Genomic DNA, 17,804 nt, shown 5'->3' with positions numbered 1-17,804 from the left:
TGGTACCCACAAAAAACAACTGGCTATATTATCATTGACTCAGTCAGCATGTCTTTTCTTTTGTCTTTTTAAATCTGCTAGTAAATAAGTTTAGTCGTAAGGATTCAAGTATTTTACAAATTGGTTGCCATTGTATGCCTCTCAGGTCTGAGCTTTAGCATGCGTTTGTGCATTTTCTTCAGGTATCCCCCATCGCCTTTCCGTATTCCAAACACCCGTATGCTAGTCTTTATTAATCATTGGTGTAAATGTGAGTGTGAATGCTTGTTTAGAGCTATTATCTGGTCTGTGATGGGCTTGGTGACCAGTCCAGAGTGTACCCCACCTCCAGCTTGCCCAGTGATGAATGGTTGGATCCGTGCATTGCTCACAGAAAAAGGCAAAATAAAGGAAGTAAAGAAAGTGCTAAACATGCACTTTTGGAGAATCTGTTTAATAGGTTTTGCATTATCTTGCTAATTAACAAAGAAATAACCATGGGAAAAAAATCTCCCTGTGAGGGGGTACTTCCTTCGTGTTCCTTAGCTATAATGGATGAAATAACATTGATAAACCATTTTTAGACTCGTAATGGCTTAAATTGCATTTTAAAAGAACGTACACTGACAACAATTTCGCACATGCACAAACAAAATATTTAAGGGCATTTAAAAGCAAAGTAAAGGGGAAAAAAAGTAGGTTTCTAAACTGACAGTGCAATTGATTTTAAATGCTTAAAAAAGCGTTCTCCAAAGGTGTGAATGAAAAGTATTTATACTAGGGGCTGACTTCACCTCTGTTGGCAGCTTAGTCCACTTGTGTGGAATAAGCTTTTACTGAGTCAACAAAAAATACTGATGCTCCCCATTTTACTGTGACTGACAAAGTAAAATGGTTCTCATCCGCTTTCTTAAACATTCTTATGCAGAGAGCTGATGGTATCTCTTTCCAGATTTGTAATACAGCAGCACATATGAGGACGTATGCTGCCATCTATGTCAAGATCACCAAAGGATTTGCATGGCATTCAGGCATAGTTTTTTATTTTTTATTTTTAGTGTCGTTTTTTTTTTTTTTTTGACTGATGACCTGTAGCAAATGCTTGTGGTTTTCATGTAAAAAAAAAAAAAAAGAACTCAATTCTATTGAGTGAACCATGATGGGTTTCACTTTGTTTTGAACAATGGCCACTATCAGGATCGCTGTGTAGTGTATATTGTGCGCCTTGTGTATTCTACCTGTGATTGATTAAAGTTGTATGAAGCTGACCAGCTTATTAATCGATTCAGCAAAAGCCTGCAGTCCCTTGTGGAGGACGTAAATCTTTCACCCCATATTCTTTCTTTCTTTTCTTTCTTTTATTTTTACTTTCCCACGACTTTTATAGTATAGGTGCAACGGGGCAGACTGTGAATCATATTCATCCACGGGAAAGGTTTCCTTAACTCTGTGTGACCTAGATTTAAGGTTCCCTATGGAGAGGGTGAATGCAACAATTGCAGTTTAAATAATTATTAGCTGTGCTTAGAAAGCCAATACTGTACAATAAATTATTTTTGAAAAATAAGCACGGTTTTTTTTTTGCACTGCCAAAGAATGTGGAAATAAATAGAAATGTGCCAGTAAGGCATTGTTTGCACTTAAGTTAGGGGCTAGAGTTGAACTCTTAAATCAACAAAATATATGCACACAGAGTGTTACAACCCAGATTCCAGCAATTTAAACTTTTGCCTTTCACATCCAAATGTGGGTTGAGTTTCATACTGGAAATAGTAGACCCAAATACAAGGATGTGCCATTAGAAATGTGTTAATGCAGTGCTAGAATGTGTCACATTTGATAAGCTAAATGTTGATGTTAAATGCAAGAATGGTATTTTTGTGTGTGTTGGTTCAGGCTCAATTGTCCCTGTTAGAATGAAACAGTCAGGATTGTGCTATTTAACTAAATTGTTCTTGACAATTGAGGACATGCCTGCCAAGTTAAATTCTGACCATTACGCGCACATTTAACAATAATTAGTTATAGCTGACATGATGACTACTTTCAGTGGTGATAATTTTCAGAGACAGGCTCCTCAAATATTTCCGCACTCACTCATATTTTGAGTCCTTATTATGAAGCAAGATTTTTTCTTTTCAATTAACTAAATGTATTCATTGAACAATGAGGAGATCTTTAAAGCAGACATCTATGGGTAAGCCATTCAAATTTGATTCAATAATAAACCAAGAAGGATTGCTTGTTTACTTATTGATTGAGTGGTTGGTCGGTTGGACAAAAGGACAAGCTCATCAAACAAAAGGTTAACAATTTGAAAGGAAGAAAAAGTTGGTTGGTTGGTTGGTTGGTTGGTTGGTTGGTTGGTTGGTTGGTTGGTTGGTTGGTTGGTTGGTTGGTTGGACAAACATACAAGCTCATCACACAAAAAGTTAATACTTTGAAAGGAAAAAAATAAAAACCGATATGAATCAAAGTTGGGTGTAGAGCGGCGTTCCCTGACACTACATTGCTTAAACGCCTATGTGTCCCATCCGATCAGATAAGCGGGTTGTCATGGCCTTTCTCGGCTTGCCTTTATCAAAGTAGCTCAGTTCTCAGGTTCGAGGTTTTGAATATCAGCTCCGACCTTACTGTGTGGAATTTGTGTTTTTTTTTCCTATGCTAGTGTGGGTTGTCTCTGTGTACCTGTTTTTTTTTTTTTCTTAGACTCGCCCCGTTCCATAAGTTAATGTTGGCATGAATGCTTGCAGCTCAACTGCGACCCCAAGGTTATGTTTACGCTATGTTTCCAGTAGCAATTTTCCCCCTGTATTTTCAAGCTGTTTTTCAGGATAGGCCTCCTGAGTCCCAGAAGCTCAATTGCGCCCAACATTTTGTCCCGCAGTTTACAAGTGTTTCCCTATAGTCCCTCCTGGCCTGTCACTTTCTGATGGGATCACTTTCTGTCATTTGTCACATTCTGTAAATGTTTTCCTTCGCTGTGAATGGCAGGGAGTTTCGGCGCTTGTTTGTTGCATTGCGGGAGTCTGATGGCGCTTCTTTACCTGGCTGGCCGGCTCCAGAGTTGGCATCACTATGGAGAAGCACACTGCTGAACGATACGATACGATACGATACGATATGATACGATACAACACGATACGACTTTATTTATACCGCATATTTTTACCGCATTTAATTTGTTTAGCTTGGTTCAAGATCCAGGAAAGTGATATCAATTATCTCTAAACGTATGTTTGAAGGTACTGCAAGTGTTAAAAACATTTAAGTACTGAATTATTATTATTACTTTTTTGGGGGGGCAAGTTTACACACCTTGTCTTTCTGGCATTAGTCGGTCCTCCTCTGCTTGACGCAGTGCGTGCCGGCTTTAGAGATGACCCGGCCACCAGTCTACTCAACGCCAACGCCGGTCCACATTTTGCAGGCTCACGTGTGAGCCCGCGGACCGCAGGCCGGCTTCGATGTTTTCCAACAAATCACCGGCTCACTTGGTTTTGGTTGTGCGTGTCCACACACCAAAGACATTTGAAAAGTTTAGTGTTAATTAAGCGCAACGACACAGCACACATTATTTAGCCTGTGGCTCAACTCCAGACTATTGCGCACATACACTCGTTCAGGAATGGGAGTCGAGCAAGGCATGTTTTCAGTACGTTGAGTGGACACAGCTCACAGCGTCTGACAAATGGCAGGAAGGCTCTTTATTTATTTATTTATTTATTTATATATTTATTCATTCATGTATTTATTTATTTATTTACCTCATTATATATATATCAAAGTGAAAGTGAAAGTGCTTTATTGTCAATTTCTTCACATGCGAAGACACACAAAGAAATCGAAATTACATTCCCACTATCTCACGTAATTAATATATATATATATATATATATATATATATATATATATATATATATATATATATATATATATATATGTTGCATAAACTGATGTTGCAACACTGCATATGGGAGCTTATTGATTTCATTGTCAGTAATTTCTGTGTTGCCGTGTCTTTTCCCATCACACAGCTGTCTGCCACATCAACATCCCGGGCAGCATTCCTGCAGTGCCTCCATTGGGCGATGTTGTGCCCATTCCACGAGCAGCCAAACTGGAAGGGGGAAGAAACACAACTGGTACTACAAGGGGGTTCAAAGCCAAACCCTCTTGGACTCATGGTTTACAACTCGGCCACAACTGAGAGCGCTGCGCCACTCTCAACTTCAGGCACAGTTCAGGTATCACACTGTTGTGAACGAAGGCTCGAACGCAGCTAGAAAGAAAGGTGCTGCAGGCATTCAATGGCCTAGAATATGAAAATATTGGTATTCGAATTGCTTTTCTTAAGCCACACAGGACTAACCAATCAGAGCATAGTACAGAACAGATACAAAGGGGGTGCCTGGGCCACCTGCACAAGTGTCACGTGTTAAAAACTAGGTTTTAAAACTAGGGTTAGGGTGACCAAGGAGGGTTTCAAACTACTTTTAGGGTTTCTAAGATTAGGGTTTCTAACTAGGCTTTCAAACTAGGTTTAGGGTTTCCTATTAGGGTTTCCAACGAGTTTTACGATCGCTAATTAGGGTTTCAAACTAGGGTTAGGGTTTCCGACGAGGGTTTTAAACCAAGGTTAGGGTTTCAAACTAGGTTTTAAAACTAGGGTTAGGGTTTCCAACGAGGGTTTCAAACTACTTTTAGGGTTTCTAAGATTAGGGTTTCTAACTAGGCTTTCAAACTAGGGTTAGGGTTATAAAGTTCTATAGAAGAGACTAGGGAGTTAATTTTCTTTAATGAACCCCATCATTTAATTTTCATGGGCCAAAGACGGACAGGCACACCTTTGTCTGCTGTAACGTGCCTGTGTCATTTGTGACAAATTTTACAACACATAATCTTTCAACTTTACGCACACTATTTAAATGTTGAACTTGTATACCTTTTAGGATATGATCAAATTTCGGCTGTCCCCCAGTTCAGAAAAAACGACATCCAGTCCAAAGACGTCTGTGAGAACAAAGTTGGACGATGGATCACGTCAGGGACGTTCATCTTCATCGCCCACTCAAAGTAAATGTCACCTCATCTCTTGCAGATGTGTTTCTTTCTTTCCATTGCTTAACTAATATAATTGTAATGACAAATTATTTTGTTTCACCACACTCAAGTTGGCATGTCCTGTAAAACAGAATCCACTATGCAGTGTTGAGGATGAGCACACTCCATGACTGAGGCTCACGGGAACTGCAGTCAAAGTGCAAACACTTGAGCTGAAATGTCTTTCTTGTGCATGTCGAAGAGGTCAACTGTGGCTTATACAAAGCAACTCTTCCAAAGTCCAACCCTGTTACAGCTTAAAATTTGGATACCAATTATTGAATTAAACCCAATGACCTGTTTGTTGAGCTAGTCATTGACAGCATCTTTTATTTTATCAACAGAAGTCTGGGCCCGGCATTTAAATTTACATGGGTATCATGTGATAAGTGGAACTGCTGTTAGGGCCATGCCAACGTGCTGAATTGTGTGCCATATTAATTGTATGTATTTGTATAAAACATTACATTATTTTGGTTTAATTATCTACAAAAAGGTATATGTTATTATTATAGTCTAAAATTATTATAAGCAGTCATAAGAATTACAAATATTAACACTACATCACAATTTAGTCAACATTCGCAAAAATTGATATGAGCAGTGGCTAATTTGCATCATAAAGAAGTACCCCAAAATTGACTTTAGTAAATATGGCTGTTTAGAGCGGGCGATGCGGTGTGTGCTATAATTGTTGATTCTCGGGACGTTTTTACAAAAAAAAAATGGTTAAGACCTGGATCTGTTTAATATTTTTGCAAAGCATGCCTTAATGTTGCTTGAAAAAACAAAAATGGTTAATTGCAATCTAATGAAATGGCAGCCATTGAAGCTACTTTGTTGCAATGGGAACTCCAAAAGAATACTCCAATTACCATTCAGTATTTAGTGTGTTTATGTGGTGATCTGTTGGTGTTATCTTATATATCTAATTTTCGTAAACTGATCCAATAAACTGCAGTGGTGGTTTAGCTTTGTAGCTTTAGTGTTTTATTAGAAGCGCACTAAAACTCAAACTAATGCACCCAGATTCAAACTTCATTATGCTAAGTGACTGTAACAGTGAAAGCTACCCATGAACTTCCTAGGTATATGCAGCCCGTTGTTTGTGCCACCAAGGAAAGCAACATTTTGAATTACTGCTGGATTATTGAAAGACTGTTGCCCCTGCAGCTTTGTCTGATCACTGTTTAAGATCCATTTAACCACAACATATATACTAGCACAATTTTAAACGTGCAAAGCTACAGTGAAAACAGTGAAAAGTGGACCAGTGAAGCGAAGCCGGCCCTACAGGACTGTTTGGAATGCGATGTCTGGCTTTGAAACTTCAGCTGGCCGCTTGAATGAATGTACGGACATCTTACAATAGTTTTTGTGAGGACGTGTCCCAATAAAAAAAAATTCACTCGTTCAACATGGTTCACTGCCAAACCCAGACACTCAGGAAGGCTAAGGTAGACACCTTTCGAAATACTGTACAAATGGTCGCAAAACCAGTTGAAAAAGGACATTAACATTGCCAAGAGAAGTTTTGCAGAAACACTGGAGAAAGAGATTACCGCTAGCGGCTGTATCACTGTGGAATGGCCTAAAAGCAGTTACAAACTATAAAAGATAATCCCGCCAAACAGAGAACAGTAAGGGGACCGGCTGATGCTGGCTGACACCCAGTTCACAATGGACCCCGCCTACTGCTCAGAGACTGCTGGGATAGGCTCCAGCATACCCATGACCCTTGTGAGGATACAGCTATCTGGATGATGGATTGATACTATTAATTCACATAAAAGTGGTTTAACAGAGGGCTATGTGACAGTAGAACAAAACCTTGCCACTAAGTACTTTACACATTTTCTTGGAGGTTTACTCAAAGCTGCTGGTTTTATATTACCAAGCGTGCTCTTCCTTATCGTTCCCAATATAATAATATCCCTCCCAAAATAACTTTTGAACTACAAGTTCTAAAATCCTTTTTAGATATTCTACATCCTGCACACATCTGAAGATAAATGTGCCTCCGTCTGCATTTCATATTGAAGCCCAAACTGCTTATTTTCTGTACTTGGCGTCTGGCAGTAAATACATCAAAATTGTAGTAAACACAACACACAGCCACTCATCTCCCATGACAGCTCAAATAAGTTGAGTCGACCCTGGCCATATGCGCAATGATTGGACCCTTTAATAAGGTTGTTAACTTATTGTGGGGGAAAAGAATGGTCTTGATCTGGGTCCACTTCAAGGGCCCATGCAGAGCAGAGCGTTCTCTGAAGAAAGCCCAAGTGGCCTGAATGATTCAAGCATGTGTTGAGAGGGAAAACCAATGATCTCTGCCTTTTGTTAATTCCAGCCACTAAATAATTATTGGCTTTGTGCACGTTCGTGCATGGATAGAATTTGTATTTCTGTTTTTTCCTTCAGATAGCTCTGGAAAGGTCTTTATTGACTGAATATGACAATGAAGTATTCTGATTGAAATAAAATACCGATATTGAAGAAAAAAGAAGCATTTTTAACAGATAAGAAAGCCCCCAAAAAAGACCTGTAATACCACATCAAGGTTTGAATCCTATTACCTATTATATTGTATAAATGAACTATAAAAAATTAAGTGACTTTTCTTGGAAAAAGGTCCAAATCATTCACAACTAATGTATGAGTTTTAAATGAAAAATCAAGACTTCAAATATTTCCAAGGTGTGCTGTAACACGCTGCATTTTCCATGATCTTAATGAGCTGAAGTGTAGAAAAATGGATGGATGGATGGATGGATGGATGGATGGATGGATGGATGGATGGATGGATGGATGGATGGAAATATGGCAGGAAAAATGGAAAAAGGGAGTCTCAGCCAAAGACAAATTTAAATGAATTAAAAACGTAGGAGCAGAAATGTCTTATTGTTGTTGCTGAGCATGTAAGTATTGTCCATAGTTTAGCTCAGTTAAGAAAAAAAAAGTCCATCTTCATCAGGTAAAACATTCCCCGCTGGCAAGGAAAATAATGAAAACGAACATCCTCAAGCCAAATGTCTTCAGATGAGAGGTAATGCAAGCGTAAGTTTGAGACAGAGAGCCAGCATAGCTCTGTGTGCATGTTGTCTGAACAGATGGGAGCTACAGTGAGACACCCCGGGCAGACCGTGCAATTTCCAAAAGATCATTCGAGCTCTAGCACAGAGCACGACAAAGAGTAGGAGGGAGGACAAAGATGCTGGGAAACCTTTCGTTCCGGAATTACCATGGCGACCAACCAAATACCTCAGGAAGAATCATTGTTGAACTTAAAACTCACAATGACATCTAAATCTAACCCTTTTTCAGGGTGGATACATTTACTACTCGGTTCAAATATCTTTTGTATTTCTCACACTGCGTTCTGCACTTCCTACTTTGGTGTAATCATGGCAAAATGTGGATTTACATTTATCTTTTATACAAACCACTATTCATGTTAGTGCAATACTCGGAATGCAGTGTTTTGGCATCTTCTCATTATAGTTTCTTTTAGCTATTTAAAGTAATGGCAGTGACTTTTATTCCATTTGCAATTATTTGATTTTTGATTGCAAGAGTATCCCGTTGTGGTTGTTAGCTCAGAATGCAAGAGGTAAAGATGTGAGTTCAAGTGACAGATTTAATTTGAGATGGTCACTGTTTACTTTATTATTCAACAACTTTTTGTACATATATTTTGCAGGTCAAAATGACATCCACGAGGTTTTTTCTCCAGAATCACCATGGGGCCCTAAGGTAAGCAACGTTGAGGCAACATTTTAACTTTAATCGTGTTATTTTGATAGTTTGTCAAAGCTTTTGGCAGAAATTGCCCGAGCACTGTTTTTCCAAGGTTTTTCTTTTCCAACGTCAAGTGTTAATGTGTACTCCACAGTACAGATGCAAACCCTAAACCTCATAACTGAAGTTAACGTGATAACCAATTGATCACCTTATTGCCCGCCTATGTTTTTTTTGCCAAGCAAACAGGACTGAGCTTAAAGAATCCATGTGCCGTGGCTTTTATTAGTAACCTTTCATTGTTTTCAGAAAGTACATCAAGAGCAGTAATAATAATACATTTTTAGCACCTTTAAAAAGGTGTTTACAAACTACTGTTCGAATAGTTTTGAGAGCCATCCAACAAATGTCAGACAGGCAGTATTTTACAGCAGCTAGGCTGCTAGAATCCTGTATTGACTGTATGACAGGGAAAGGACATTTTATGGCACTCAAAAATTTGGCCAAGTGGCAGGCAGCATATAAATGGTAAAAAAAATGGGCCTGAAACTGAACCCAGCAGCACACCAAAGACAAGGGAGTAATTGGCTTGAGCAGGCGTTGCCTAAATTGACCAAAGATATTTGCTCTAAAAGAGTAAAACCATCTTCGTCCAGAACCCCTGGACCCGTACCCAGTGTTTAAGCTGATCAACTAAATTAGTGTACTTAAATGTGTCGAAGGCACAACAAAATGAGTTTTGTATAAAATGAAGTTTAATATTTTCTTAAAGAGCAGCGGGACTTGAATTTTTCAATTTGACAAGCGTATTTCTTTCAGCTGAAGAACTGCTTCGAACATTGATTGAAAAACTTTTTTTAGTACTACTATACTAGTACTACTAGTACTACTATTACTACTACTACTCATTGTAGCTATGTGTTGCAGGGGTGAGTAACAGTGAGTAGTGTTACATTTTCACGGTATAACCTGAGAACATGTCAGATGTTTTATGAGCCAACTAATGGCTGAAGTGCATATGTCCCTGCGTCTAGCTCCTACATTTATACAAAAGACTAAGTAAATAACGGTGTGAAGCACAAGTCATTATTGCTGAGGCTGCTCTGAGTGCACACTATAAATCTATTTGGCTATGTATTCATCTATCATTTTAATGGCACTCCAAGTCTTTGCATGGAGAGATGAAATGGGAATCAATGTGTGAAGCCATGACATTGCTTTTGGCATCCTAAACTTCATCTTGACTAGTTGTGCAGCAGTAGTCCCAAATGCACTCTTTGTTTCCCATTTCCCCTGCTTTTAAAGATACAGCTATAAAAATAAGCATTTCAACCAACTACACCCATTTCCTTTTCCTGCTCAACAAATTTCTCTTCCCTTGTCAACATGGCTGTCAAGTGCTGATTAATCAATCGCATCCTTTTCTGGGATGGCGAGCGTAAACAAGCCTTTCTCTCCGATTCTGTCAGCAGCCATTGTTTGATCTGACAACTTTCTCTTGCTTGCATACATTATTGATTTTTAGCCCCCTGTTTGCTGCTGTGCAGAATGCTAATTAGGCCGTGATATTTATAGCCAACGTTTGGGCGAGCCATTGACTTTCCATGTTGATGTTGATACTATTTTGCATCGGGTCGTGGATGTTTTTCATAGTCATGCTGTAAATGCAAGCGCGTGCGTAGTCTCCAAACCAGGGTGAGTCTCTGTTGCACTTTTTTTGCTGGCACTGGCTGATCTGGCAGCTGCTACTGTCTCAGTCACAACTCATTTGCACAGATGCCTGTAATGCTGAATAAGTTACACTCCATTCTTGTCTTTGGATACCATGACAATCGTCTCGTTTTACCTCATTTCTATGTTAGCACTACTGTTCATTGCTTTGTGCAAGCACTCCTGCTATCGGTCTTCAAGTTGTAAACACAATGTAGATACTCATAACAATGTCTGTCTGTGTGTCTGTGACTGTCTGTCCATCCATCCATCCATCCATCCATCTGTCCGTCCAGCCGTCCGTCCATCCATCCATCCATCCATCCATCCATCCATCCATCCATCCATCCATCCATCCATCCATCCATCCATCCATCCATCCATCCATCCATCCATCCATCCATCCATCCATCCATCCATCCATCCATCCATCCATCCATCCATCCATCCATCCATCCATCCATCCATGCGAGCGACCTAAGTTTTTGTGTGATCGTTGAGGCATATTTTCTTGTCAAACTACAAATGGTCCTTCTGTTGTCACATGCAAATTGCAAGGTATCCATTGTCTTTCCAGACCACCGATAGTGGCTGTTAAACAGAGCTTGATAAAACTGCAATGTAATATGAATGGCAGGTGTATTATCTTTGAAAGGAAGCCTTCTATTGCACTGCTGCCAGGGCCTGTAGAATTGGCTTCCCTAAGAAGCAGAGATGTCATTAAAAAAATACACCTCTTTTCTTGAAACGAGCGCAAGACCGTGATTACGTTCCTGCTCTACAACCCTTTTTGTAGGATTGTAAAACTCAGCAGCTATTTTGTTTCAACATTTGTTGAAAGTATTGCAAGAAGTGTTATTATTCCCTGTCGTCCTTGGTTCTTTCAAGCTACAGTTTAGTATTTTTGTTGCACTAGATTAGACGCAGGCCATCACAAATATCTTATATGGGTTAAAAGCAGCCTTGACTAATATGTATAGAATACATATTTTTGCATGCAAGTAGGATTGAAGCACTATTTGCTCGAATCCTTGGATGTTTGTATGGTACAGTCCTTGGAGTGCAATGCTTTTTTAGCATTAGAAATAAACACAATTTCACCCAGGGTCATAGTTCAGTTCAGCATCTTAAAATAGTCTAGTTTGAAATGCTAAATGTTGACCTAACGTGTTCCTACTGCAGGCTTTGTCCTATCCTGCTACCCTAAACAAGATGAACAGTGTAGTAGTGGATGGATGGATGGATGGATGGATGGATGGATGGATGGATGGATGGATGGATGGATGGATGGATGGATGGATGGAGGGAGGGAGGGAGGGAGGGAGGGAGGGAGGGAGGGGCGGACGGACGGACGGGCGGGCGGGCGGGCGGTCGGGCGGACGGACGGACGGATGGATGGATGGTGGGATGGATGGAGTGAGGAAGGGAGGGAGGGATGGATGGAGGGACGGATGGATGGATGGATGGACAGACGGATGGAGGGGATAGATGGATGGAGGGGATGGATGGATGGATGGATGAAAGGATAGAATCAGTGTCGAACCTTCTATTATCACCTATGCTTAGTCTCTATCAGCTCCAATTCTTCATACTTTGACTTGGTAGTCACCTTCTGACAGCTTGCTAATATGTTCCTTTGTGTGCTTGGCTGCTACACCCTTTGTTCTTAAAAATTACACTTGCTTTCTCCTTTCCTGTCCCAACATCCTGGCAACATTCGAAAAGCTTTGTGTACCGGACGATACCTGCTACACAGGAAAGACATCGGTCCAGCCATCAAATTGTCAGCTACGTATGAGGTGTCAATGGTCAATGTACAGTACTTGAATTCTGAGATAGCTGGATCCTTACATTCAACATAATTTTATATTTTTATTGTTTCGTGAAACCCTTCCTTCAGGTCATTGCGATTAACCTGTAATGCTCCTTAAAATTTGCAAAGTGCTCCTCAAATGAAGTCATTGAATAAAAACTGCTCTTCAAAGAATCGTTATTTCAAGTCTTGTATGAGCAATGAGGAAAGTCATTGGGTCACTGTATATTGAGTTTAAATGGAGTTTACAACATTTCAGGTTACGTTGCACTATTAAGCAGTCAAGTACTTCTAAATGGACATCTTCTGGATCTTTAACTTTAATGATGGTGCTGTGATAGTGGCTCTTCAGCTTTTGGCAGGGAAACTTCTACTGCAGATGTTTTACATCACAGAAGATGCATTTGTAAGGAGACATTATGCTTTGTAATTTGGGTGGTTGGATGAGATGCTAAAACAAGGAGAATAAGATTTGATTCGGTTAATCTAAATTAGTGGAGACTCATATATTTTCTGTTTTTTTCCCAGATAAGTGTAACACCATCTGTCCATGCCAAAATTTGAGTTTGTTTTGAGGTTCCATTTGCATCTTGTCAACTGAATCCACCGCCGATTTTTTACAAACACTCTTTGTAATGTTTTAAATTGCGTTTGTCATTTGAAACTCATTAAGTACAAGCGTTTCCCTTGTTATTCATAATAAAACAATGATACCAAAACAATCACAAGCTATAATAACATAACATAACATGACGTGATGATAACTATTCACCTGTGTTTCTTTTCAGCTATCACTGTCTCAACTGACAGCTACCTCACACTACCCGACCATGAGCAATTCCAGCTCAGGGTTGCCATGGCAACAGTCGTATCCCTCTCTTCACCAGCCTTCCCTAACGGTGCCGGTCCAGTGGCCATCACATGCTGCAAGATCTCCTTCCCTCTGCGTTCAGAGACATGCACAAAATACACATATGGCGGTAGGTGCACACTCAGAGTTGGAAAGCAAGCCAAGAGGCCTTCATAAAGACAGCACACACTAATACTTTGCACAAAATACAGCATGCATAATCATTTCAACCAAAGTATACACAGGCAGTCACTGACTGAGTTCAAGAACATGTTTACAGTATCCACTTGAGCTGAATACACATGCCACACTAAACTTTAGCCTCAAACCATTTATTTTGCCTGTGGAAATATGACATGTTGCGTGCAGCAGATTTCACCTCTTCATCTGTATTTTTTATTTTTTTTTTGCAGTTTAAGATCCATTTCTGTCTCACCTACTGTATCTCAGAAAGTTATAATTGTTTAAATCACAATATTGGGTCATGCCTTTTTCTCCTAACAAATGTGTCTAATTGAAAGCTTTTAGATCTCAAACATAATAATGGAAAATACCTGTAAACGTAGCTAACTGGGTGTAACTGATAACCAGCTTCATGGACTTTCGGAGTCTCATTGCTTCAGCCAGGGGAATGCAGAAATGAAGACGTCAGCTAGACTGTGCTGTGTTTAATTACGGAATAATTTCCAGAAATGAACTAAGGCTAACCTGCTCCCCCAGTTGTAGGTATGCACAGCACAATATCAGCACTTTGCCTGTGAAAGCTGCCTTGTCTCTGCATAATTGGACCATGTTCACCCACAGGCATTAGGCATCTACACCCTGTGGACACTTCATTAGGTACACCTGCACAACCTAATGAGAGCCAATATAAGACGAACTATACATCCAAATGTTCATATTTCCAAGCAAAATGATAATGCTCAGTTTTCACACTGTCACTTTTGGTTTTACTGCACTCGTGATTTAGGTTGTATTCTTCCCCATTATCTGCATCATTACGTGCATGCCATTCTTCTTCAGGTCGGCTCAGTTGTCAGCAGTGTTCCGCACCTAGAGATGGATATTCAGCCAGAGAGGGATAAGACCCATTTACTTAAACATGAGGAAGACCAACTTCAGGAGCTCCCGTTCACTCATGTCCATGCCCCTGTCATCACAGTGGGTGTGACTACACCAAGGTGTGTCAAGTAAAAAAAAAAAAAAAGAAATTGTTTGGTTTCGTCAAAGTCAGTGTGACTTTTGAAGTAGTAAATTGCCTTTGATTGATACATACTGTCCACCCATACCTTGCATTTTTCATCTTTTTCCTTGCTCCAACATTTACCTCAACTCTCTGTGTCTGACCACATTCTGTAAAGTCTCCTTATCAAAAGAAGCACTGGGTGGACTGCCAGTCACCAGACAGATAGTGTCTGGCTTACACCGCTTTCTGTCAGTGCTACAGGCTGATGGGAAATTGGTGACTAAGCACAGTATGTGCCCGTGCACACTTTTTGCCTGTCTGTGCTGTAAACAGTGAGAATACTAGTAGGACATCACATAGAAATCACATCCGTTTATCATGTTTACACTTATAATTTATTATTGAAATACATAATAATTTGCCGGGAACACCTCACTGGGGAGGTTTCCAGGAGCCATCCTAACTAGATGCTCGAGCCACCCAATCTGTCTTCTCTAAATAAATCAGAGCAGTGGCTCTACTCTGATTCTTTCCTGGATGACCAAGCTTCTCACCCTATCTCTGAAGCCCGTATATTTCCTGTGAGTGTTTTTGAATTGCCTGAATACTGTTTTTTCATCAGGATTTGTTCAAGGTTGCAAAGACGTTCACCAGACATCCACACAATATTTGTGCATGCCTGCGTGTTTAAAGTTACAAAGATAATTGCAACAGTATATTTTTGTGACTTTTTGTGCTTGAAGGGCACTTCACCATTATTCCTCAAGTAGTTCAACTTTGTAATTGTAGATGTTTGAGTAGCATTAGTTAATGTTGATTGGCCAAAGTCACCAGTGAAGCCACATACTGTAAAACCCTCCTGTGAGTCTTAGTGTGTACAGCCATTCATTACAACTGTAAGTGACTGTGTTGCTATCTACAGTGGTATTGATTGTCTTACTAATTGACAGTGGTTGTTCTGAGTAATCCAGTATTATTGTTCTTAGACGGAAGAGTTCCAGCAATCGCCAATTTAAAAAGTCAAAGTCTGCTTTATTGTCAATTTCTTCACATGCCAAGACACACAAAGAGATCGAAATTACGTTCCCACTATCCACATAGTTCACAATGTACATACAAGTAAACAACACAAGAAAAATAAAACAAGAAGGCACAATCAATGAATAAATAAGAGTGATGAATAAATAATAAATAAACAAATAACACAATAAATAAGTACAGGACGCTACGCAGGAGGGGGAAGAGAGTTCAGGTAAACTCTGGTATTGCTGTGTTTACTTAGATAATGATCCAAGTAGAGTTGGCTTTTAGATGGAAGAGATAGATTATTTAGTCCAGCAGTAAGACAGCAGCCTGCCATAGAGATGTGCCAATATTTTTGACAGAAAGGACTACATCCAGAAAATAATGGGCACTCTGACACAGAAACAAGATCTTGCATTAGTACAAAGAGTGCGTAATCAAGCAACTTGCAGAAACAGCTTTTCGAGCCTACAATGTGGATTTAGACATGCTGCTCTTCAGTTCAGTGGGCTGAAACATCTCTGCCACCTCTTGTGGAAGTAGAAAGTTTTTTCGGTGCAATGACTCATTTGTTTGACAAGAACAATGACGTTTAACACCTGTACCATTTTGCCTTCATAGCCTTGAACATAAATATAGTTTAAAAAAAAAAAAAGAATGACTGAGTGGCTGGTATATGAAATTCAAGCCACATCTGAGAGAAAATAAAATGATCCACCAACCTCATTGTTGTCACCATAATTAGTTTGATTAAGGCTTCAGTCTGGTGCACCGTTGGGTATCATCTGTTCACCAACTGGGCACAGACAACGCTTTCATGATAAGCCTAAACATTATCCGAAACATTAGCATTTACTGTGCTTTTAGCCAGCCATCTGTGTGCTGTGTTGGGTGTCATTGTTGACAGTAGAAGTTATGAATGTTACTATGGCTGCCGCAAGACAGGTGGTTGCTATGATTAGCCATAACTGACAATTATGTGAGGAAATCCTCAGGGTGTACTTCAGCGCCCTCTGTCTTTTCCCTCCAAGTACTCTCACGGTCCCTGTGCTTGATGAATGTATCCTGAAAACATTTTGGAGAAAGTGAAGACTGAAGTTGAACTTGATTGTAACGAAATGCAATGAGTAAATTGAAGTTAAGCTCCGGTAAATTACAAGCAATCTTCAGCTCCCTTCTGACTTCACAGGAAAAATTCGAAAAAAATTAAATGAATGGAGTGGTTTCCAAAAGGAATAAATATGCTTTCTAAAATAATCTTGATGCAGGATTCCAGCGGCGTGCCTGAAAAGTTGCCTATGGAATGCCATTTTCCACTACTCAATGTCGACCTTGTATTAACTGGTCAGTCGGGTAAATTTGTCATTGACACATCATTGTTTTGATGATGTACGGCCAGAAATGAACACACGTGCTAATATAATCTTACTCTGTTACTGTGCCTCAGCAGTGTAACTCCTGGTCTTCACTTTGCTGCAGCAATTCATTTTCTTGTTGCCCTCAGTTTCCATCTCAGATCAATTTTGTTTACAAGATTCTTAATAGCAACACATTTTATTTGATTTTTTACACAATGACTTTAATTGCTGAATTCAATCTCACCTTGAATGCTTATAAATGTAATGCAACTCTTCTCCTCACAGCTTGTCCACAGTCAGTTCGAGGAGTTCACTGGCCCACCTCTACTCTGCTGGCTTTCCTAACATTGTGGATTCGAGAGGGCAGGTGGCAGAAGTCTTGGATGCCACGGAGCCGGTGCCCTTTGATCCACACCGTGAAGAAATGGATCCTCTGCGGGAGAATCTTTTGGTCTTCCAATTTCTTGCATTTACAAGGTGAAGTTGGCAGTCCTGTAATTGTTATTATCATCCTGCAGATATGCTTGAGAGTATTTCTAAGTTGCACTCAATCACAAACAATGAAATAGTCTATGTCACATCAAAACTATAGTCAGTATCACAGTTTTATGTAATTGTCTAAAAGTTTGTCTATTCTTGAGAAAGATCTACTTTTGTTTGGTTTCTTTGGTCATCTAGTGTTTAAAAGAAGTAACATGATTTTCCCTAAGTCACAAAGAAATGAGAGCTTCATCTGATAATCGGATTGTTGCAATTAATTTTAGATGGTGAATTTTGGCACCTGACTCAACGACATATTTGTCATTTAGTTAAATTAGTTTGTTTATTTGCATCATTAAAACACCGTAATGAGAAAGATTTCTTTTGGGCTAGGGTTACATCTATTGTTTGAAATACATGAAAGAAAATACTCCCTTTTTCACACTTCTGACCATGCACTACAAATGTGTATCCTTGCATTTTTCAATCGCATCCAAGGAAAAAAAAAACTGCAGACGGCCGAGTTCCTCTTTTTTTACCCCCCTCCTGCTGAGCTGCGTC

At 39.6% G+C, this 17,804-nt stretch overlaps 1 protein-coding gene across 2 annotated transcripts in view; it reads left to right on the top strand.

Annotated features, from left to right (window-relative positions):
* nphp4 (nephronophthisis 4) overlaps positions 1–17,804 on the top strand; it is a 93,251-nt gene that overhangs the window by 42,557 nt on the left and 32,890 nt on the right. For both annotated transcript variants that reach the window (XM_088370017.1, XM_088370016.1), the window contains exons 9-14: positions 4,017–4,226; positions 4,932–5,055; positions 8,786–8,838; positions 13,135–13,326; positions 14,220–14,377; positions 17,049–17,240. In XM_088370017.1, coding sequence (XP_088226143.1) covers positions 4,017–4,226; positions 4,932–5,055; positions 8,786–8,838; positions 13,135–13,326; positions 14,220–14,377; positions 17,049–17,240 — 929 coding nt within the window. The remainder of the gene's footprint in view (positions 1–4,016; positions 4,227–4,931; positions 5,056–8,785; positions 8,839–13,134; positions 13,327–14,219; positions 14,378–17,048; positions 17,241–17,804) is intronic.

This window comes from Syngnathus floridae, chromosome 2, assembly GCF_059516105.1.
Source record: "Syngnathus floridae isolate MCC-2025c chromosome 2, RoL_Sflo_1.0, whole genome shotgun sequence".
Taxonomy (NCBI): Eukaryota; Metazoa; Chordata; class Actinopteri; order Syngnathiformes; family Syngnathidae; genus Syngnathus; species Syngnathus floridae.
Note: the sequence above shows the minus strand (reverse complement) of the source record. Positions and strands in the feature narration are given on the sequence as shown.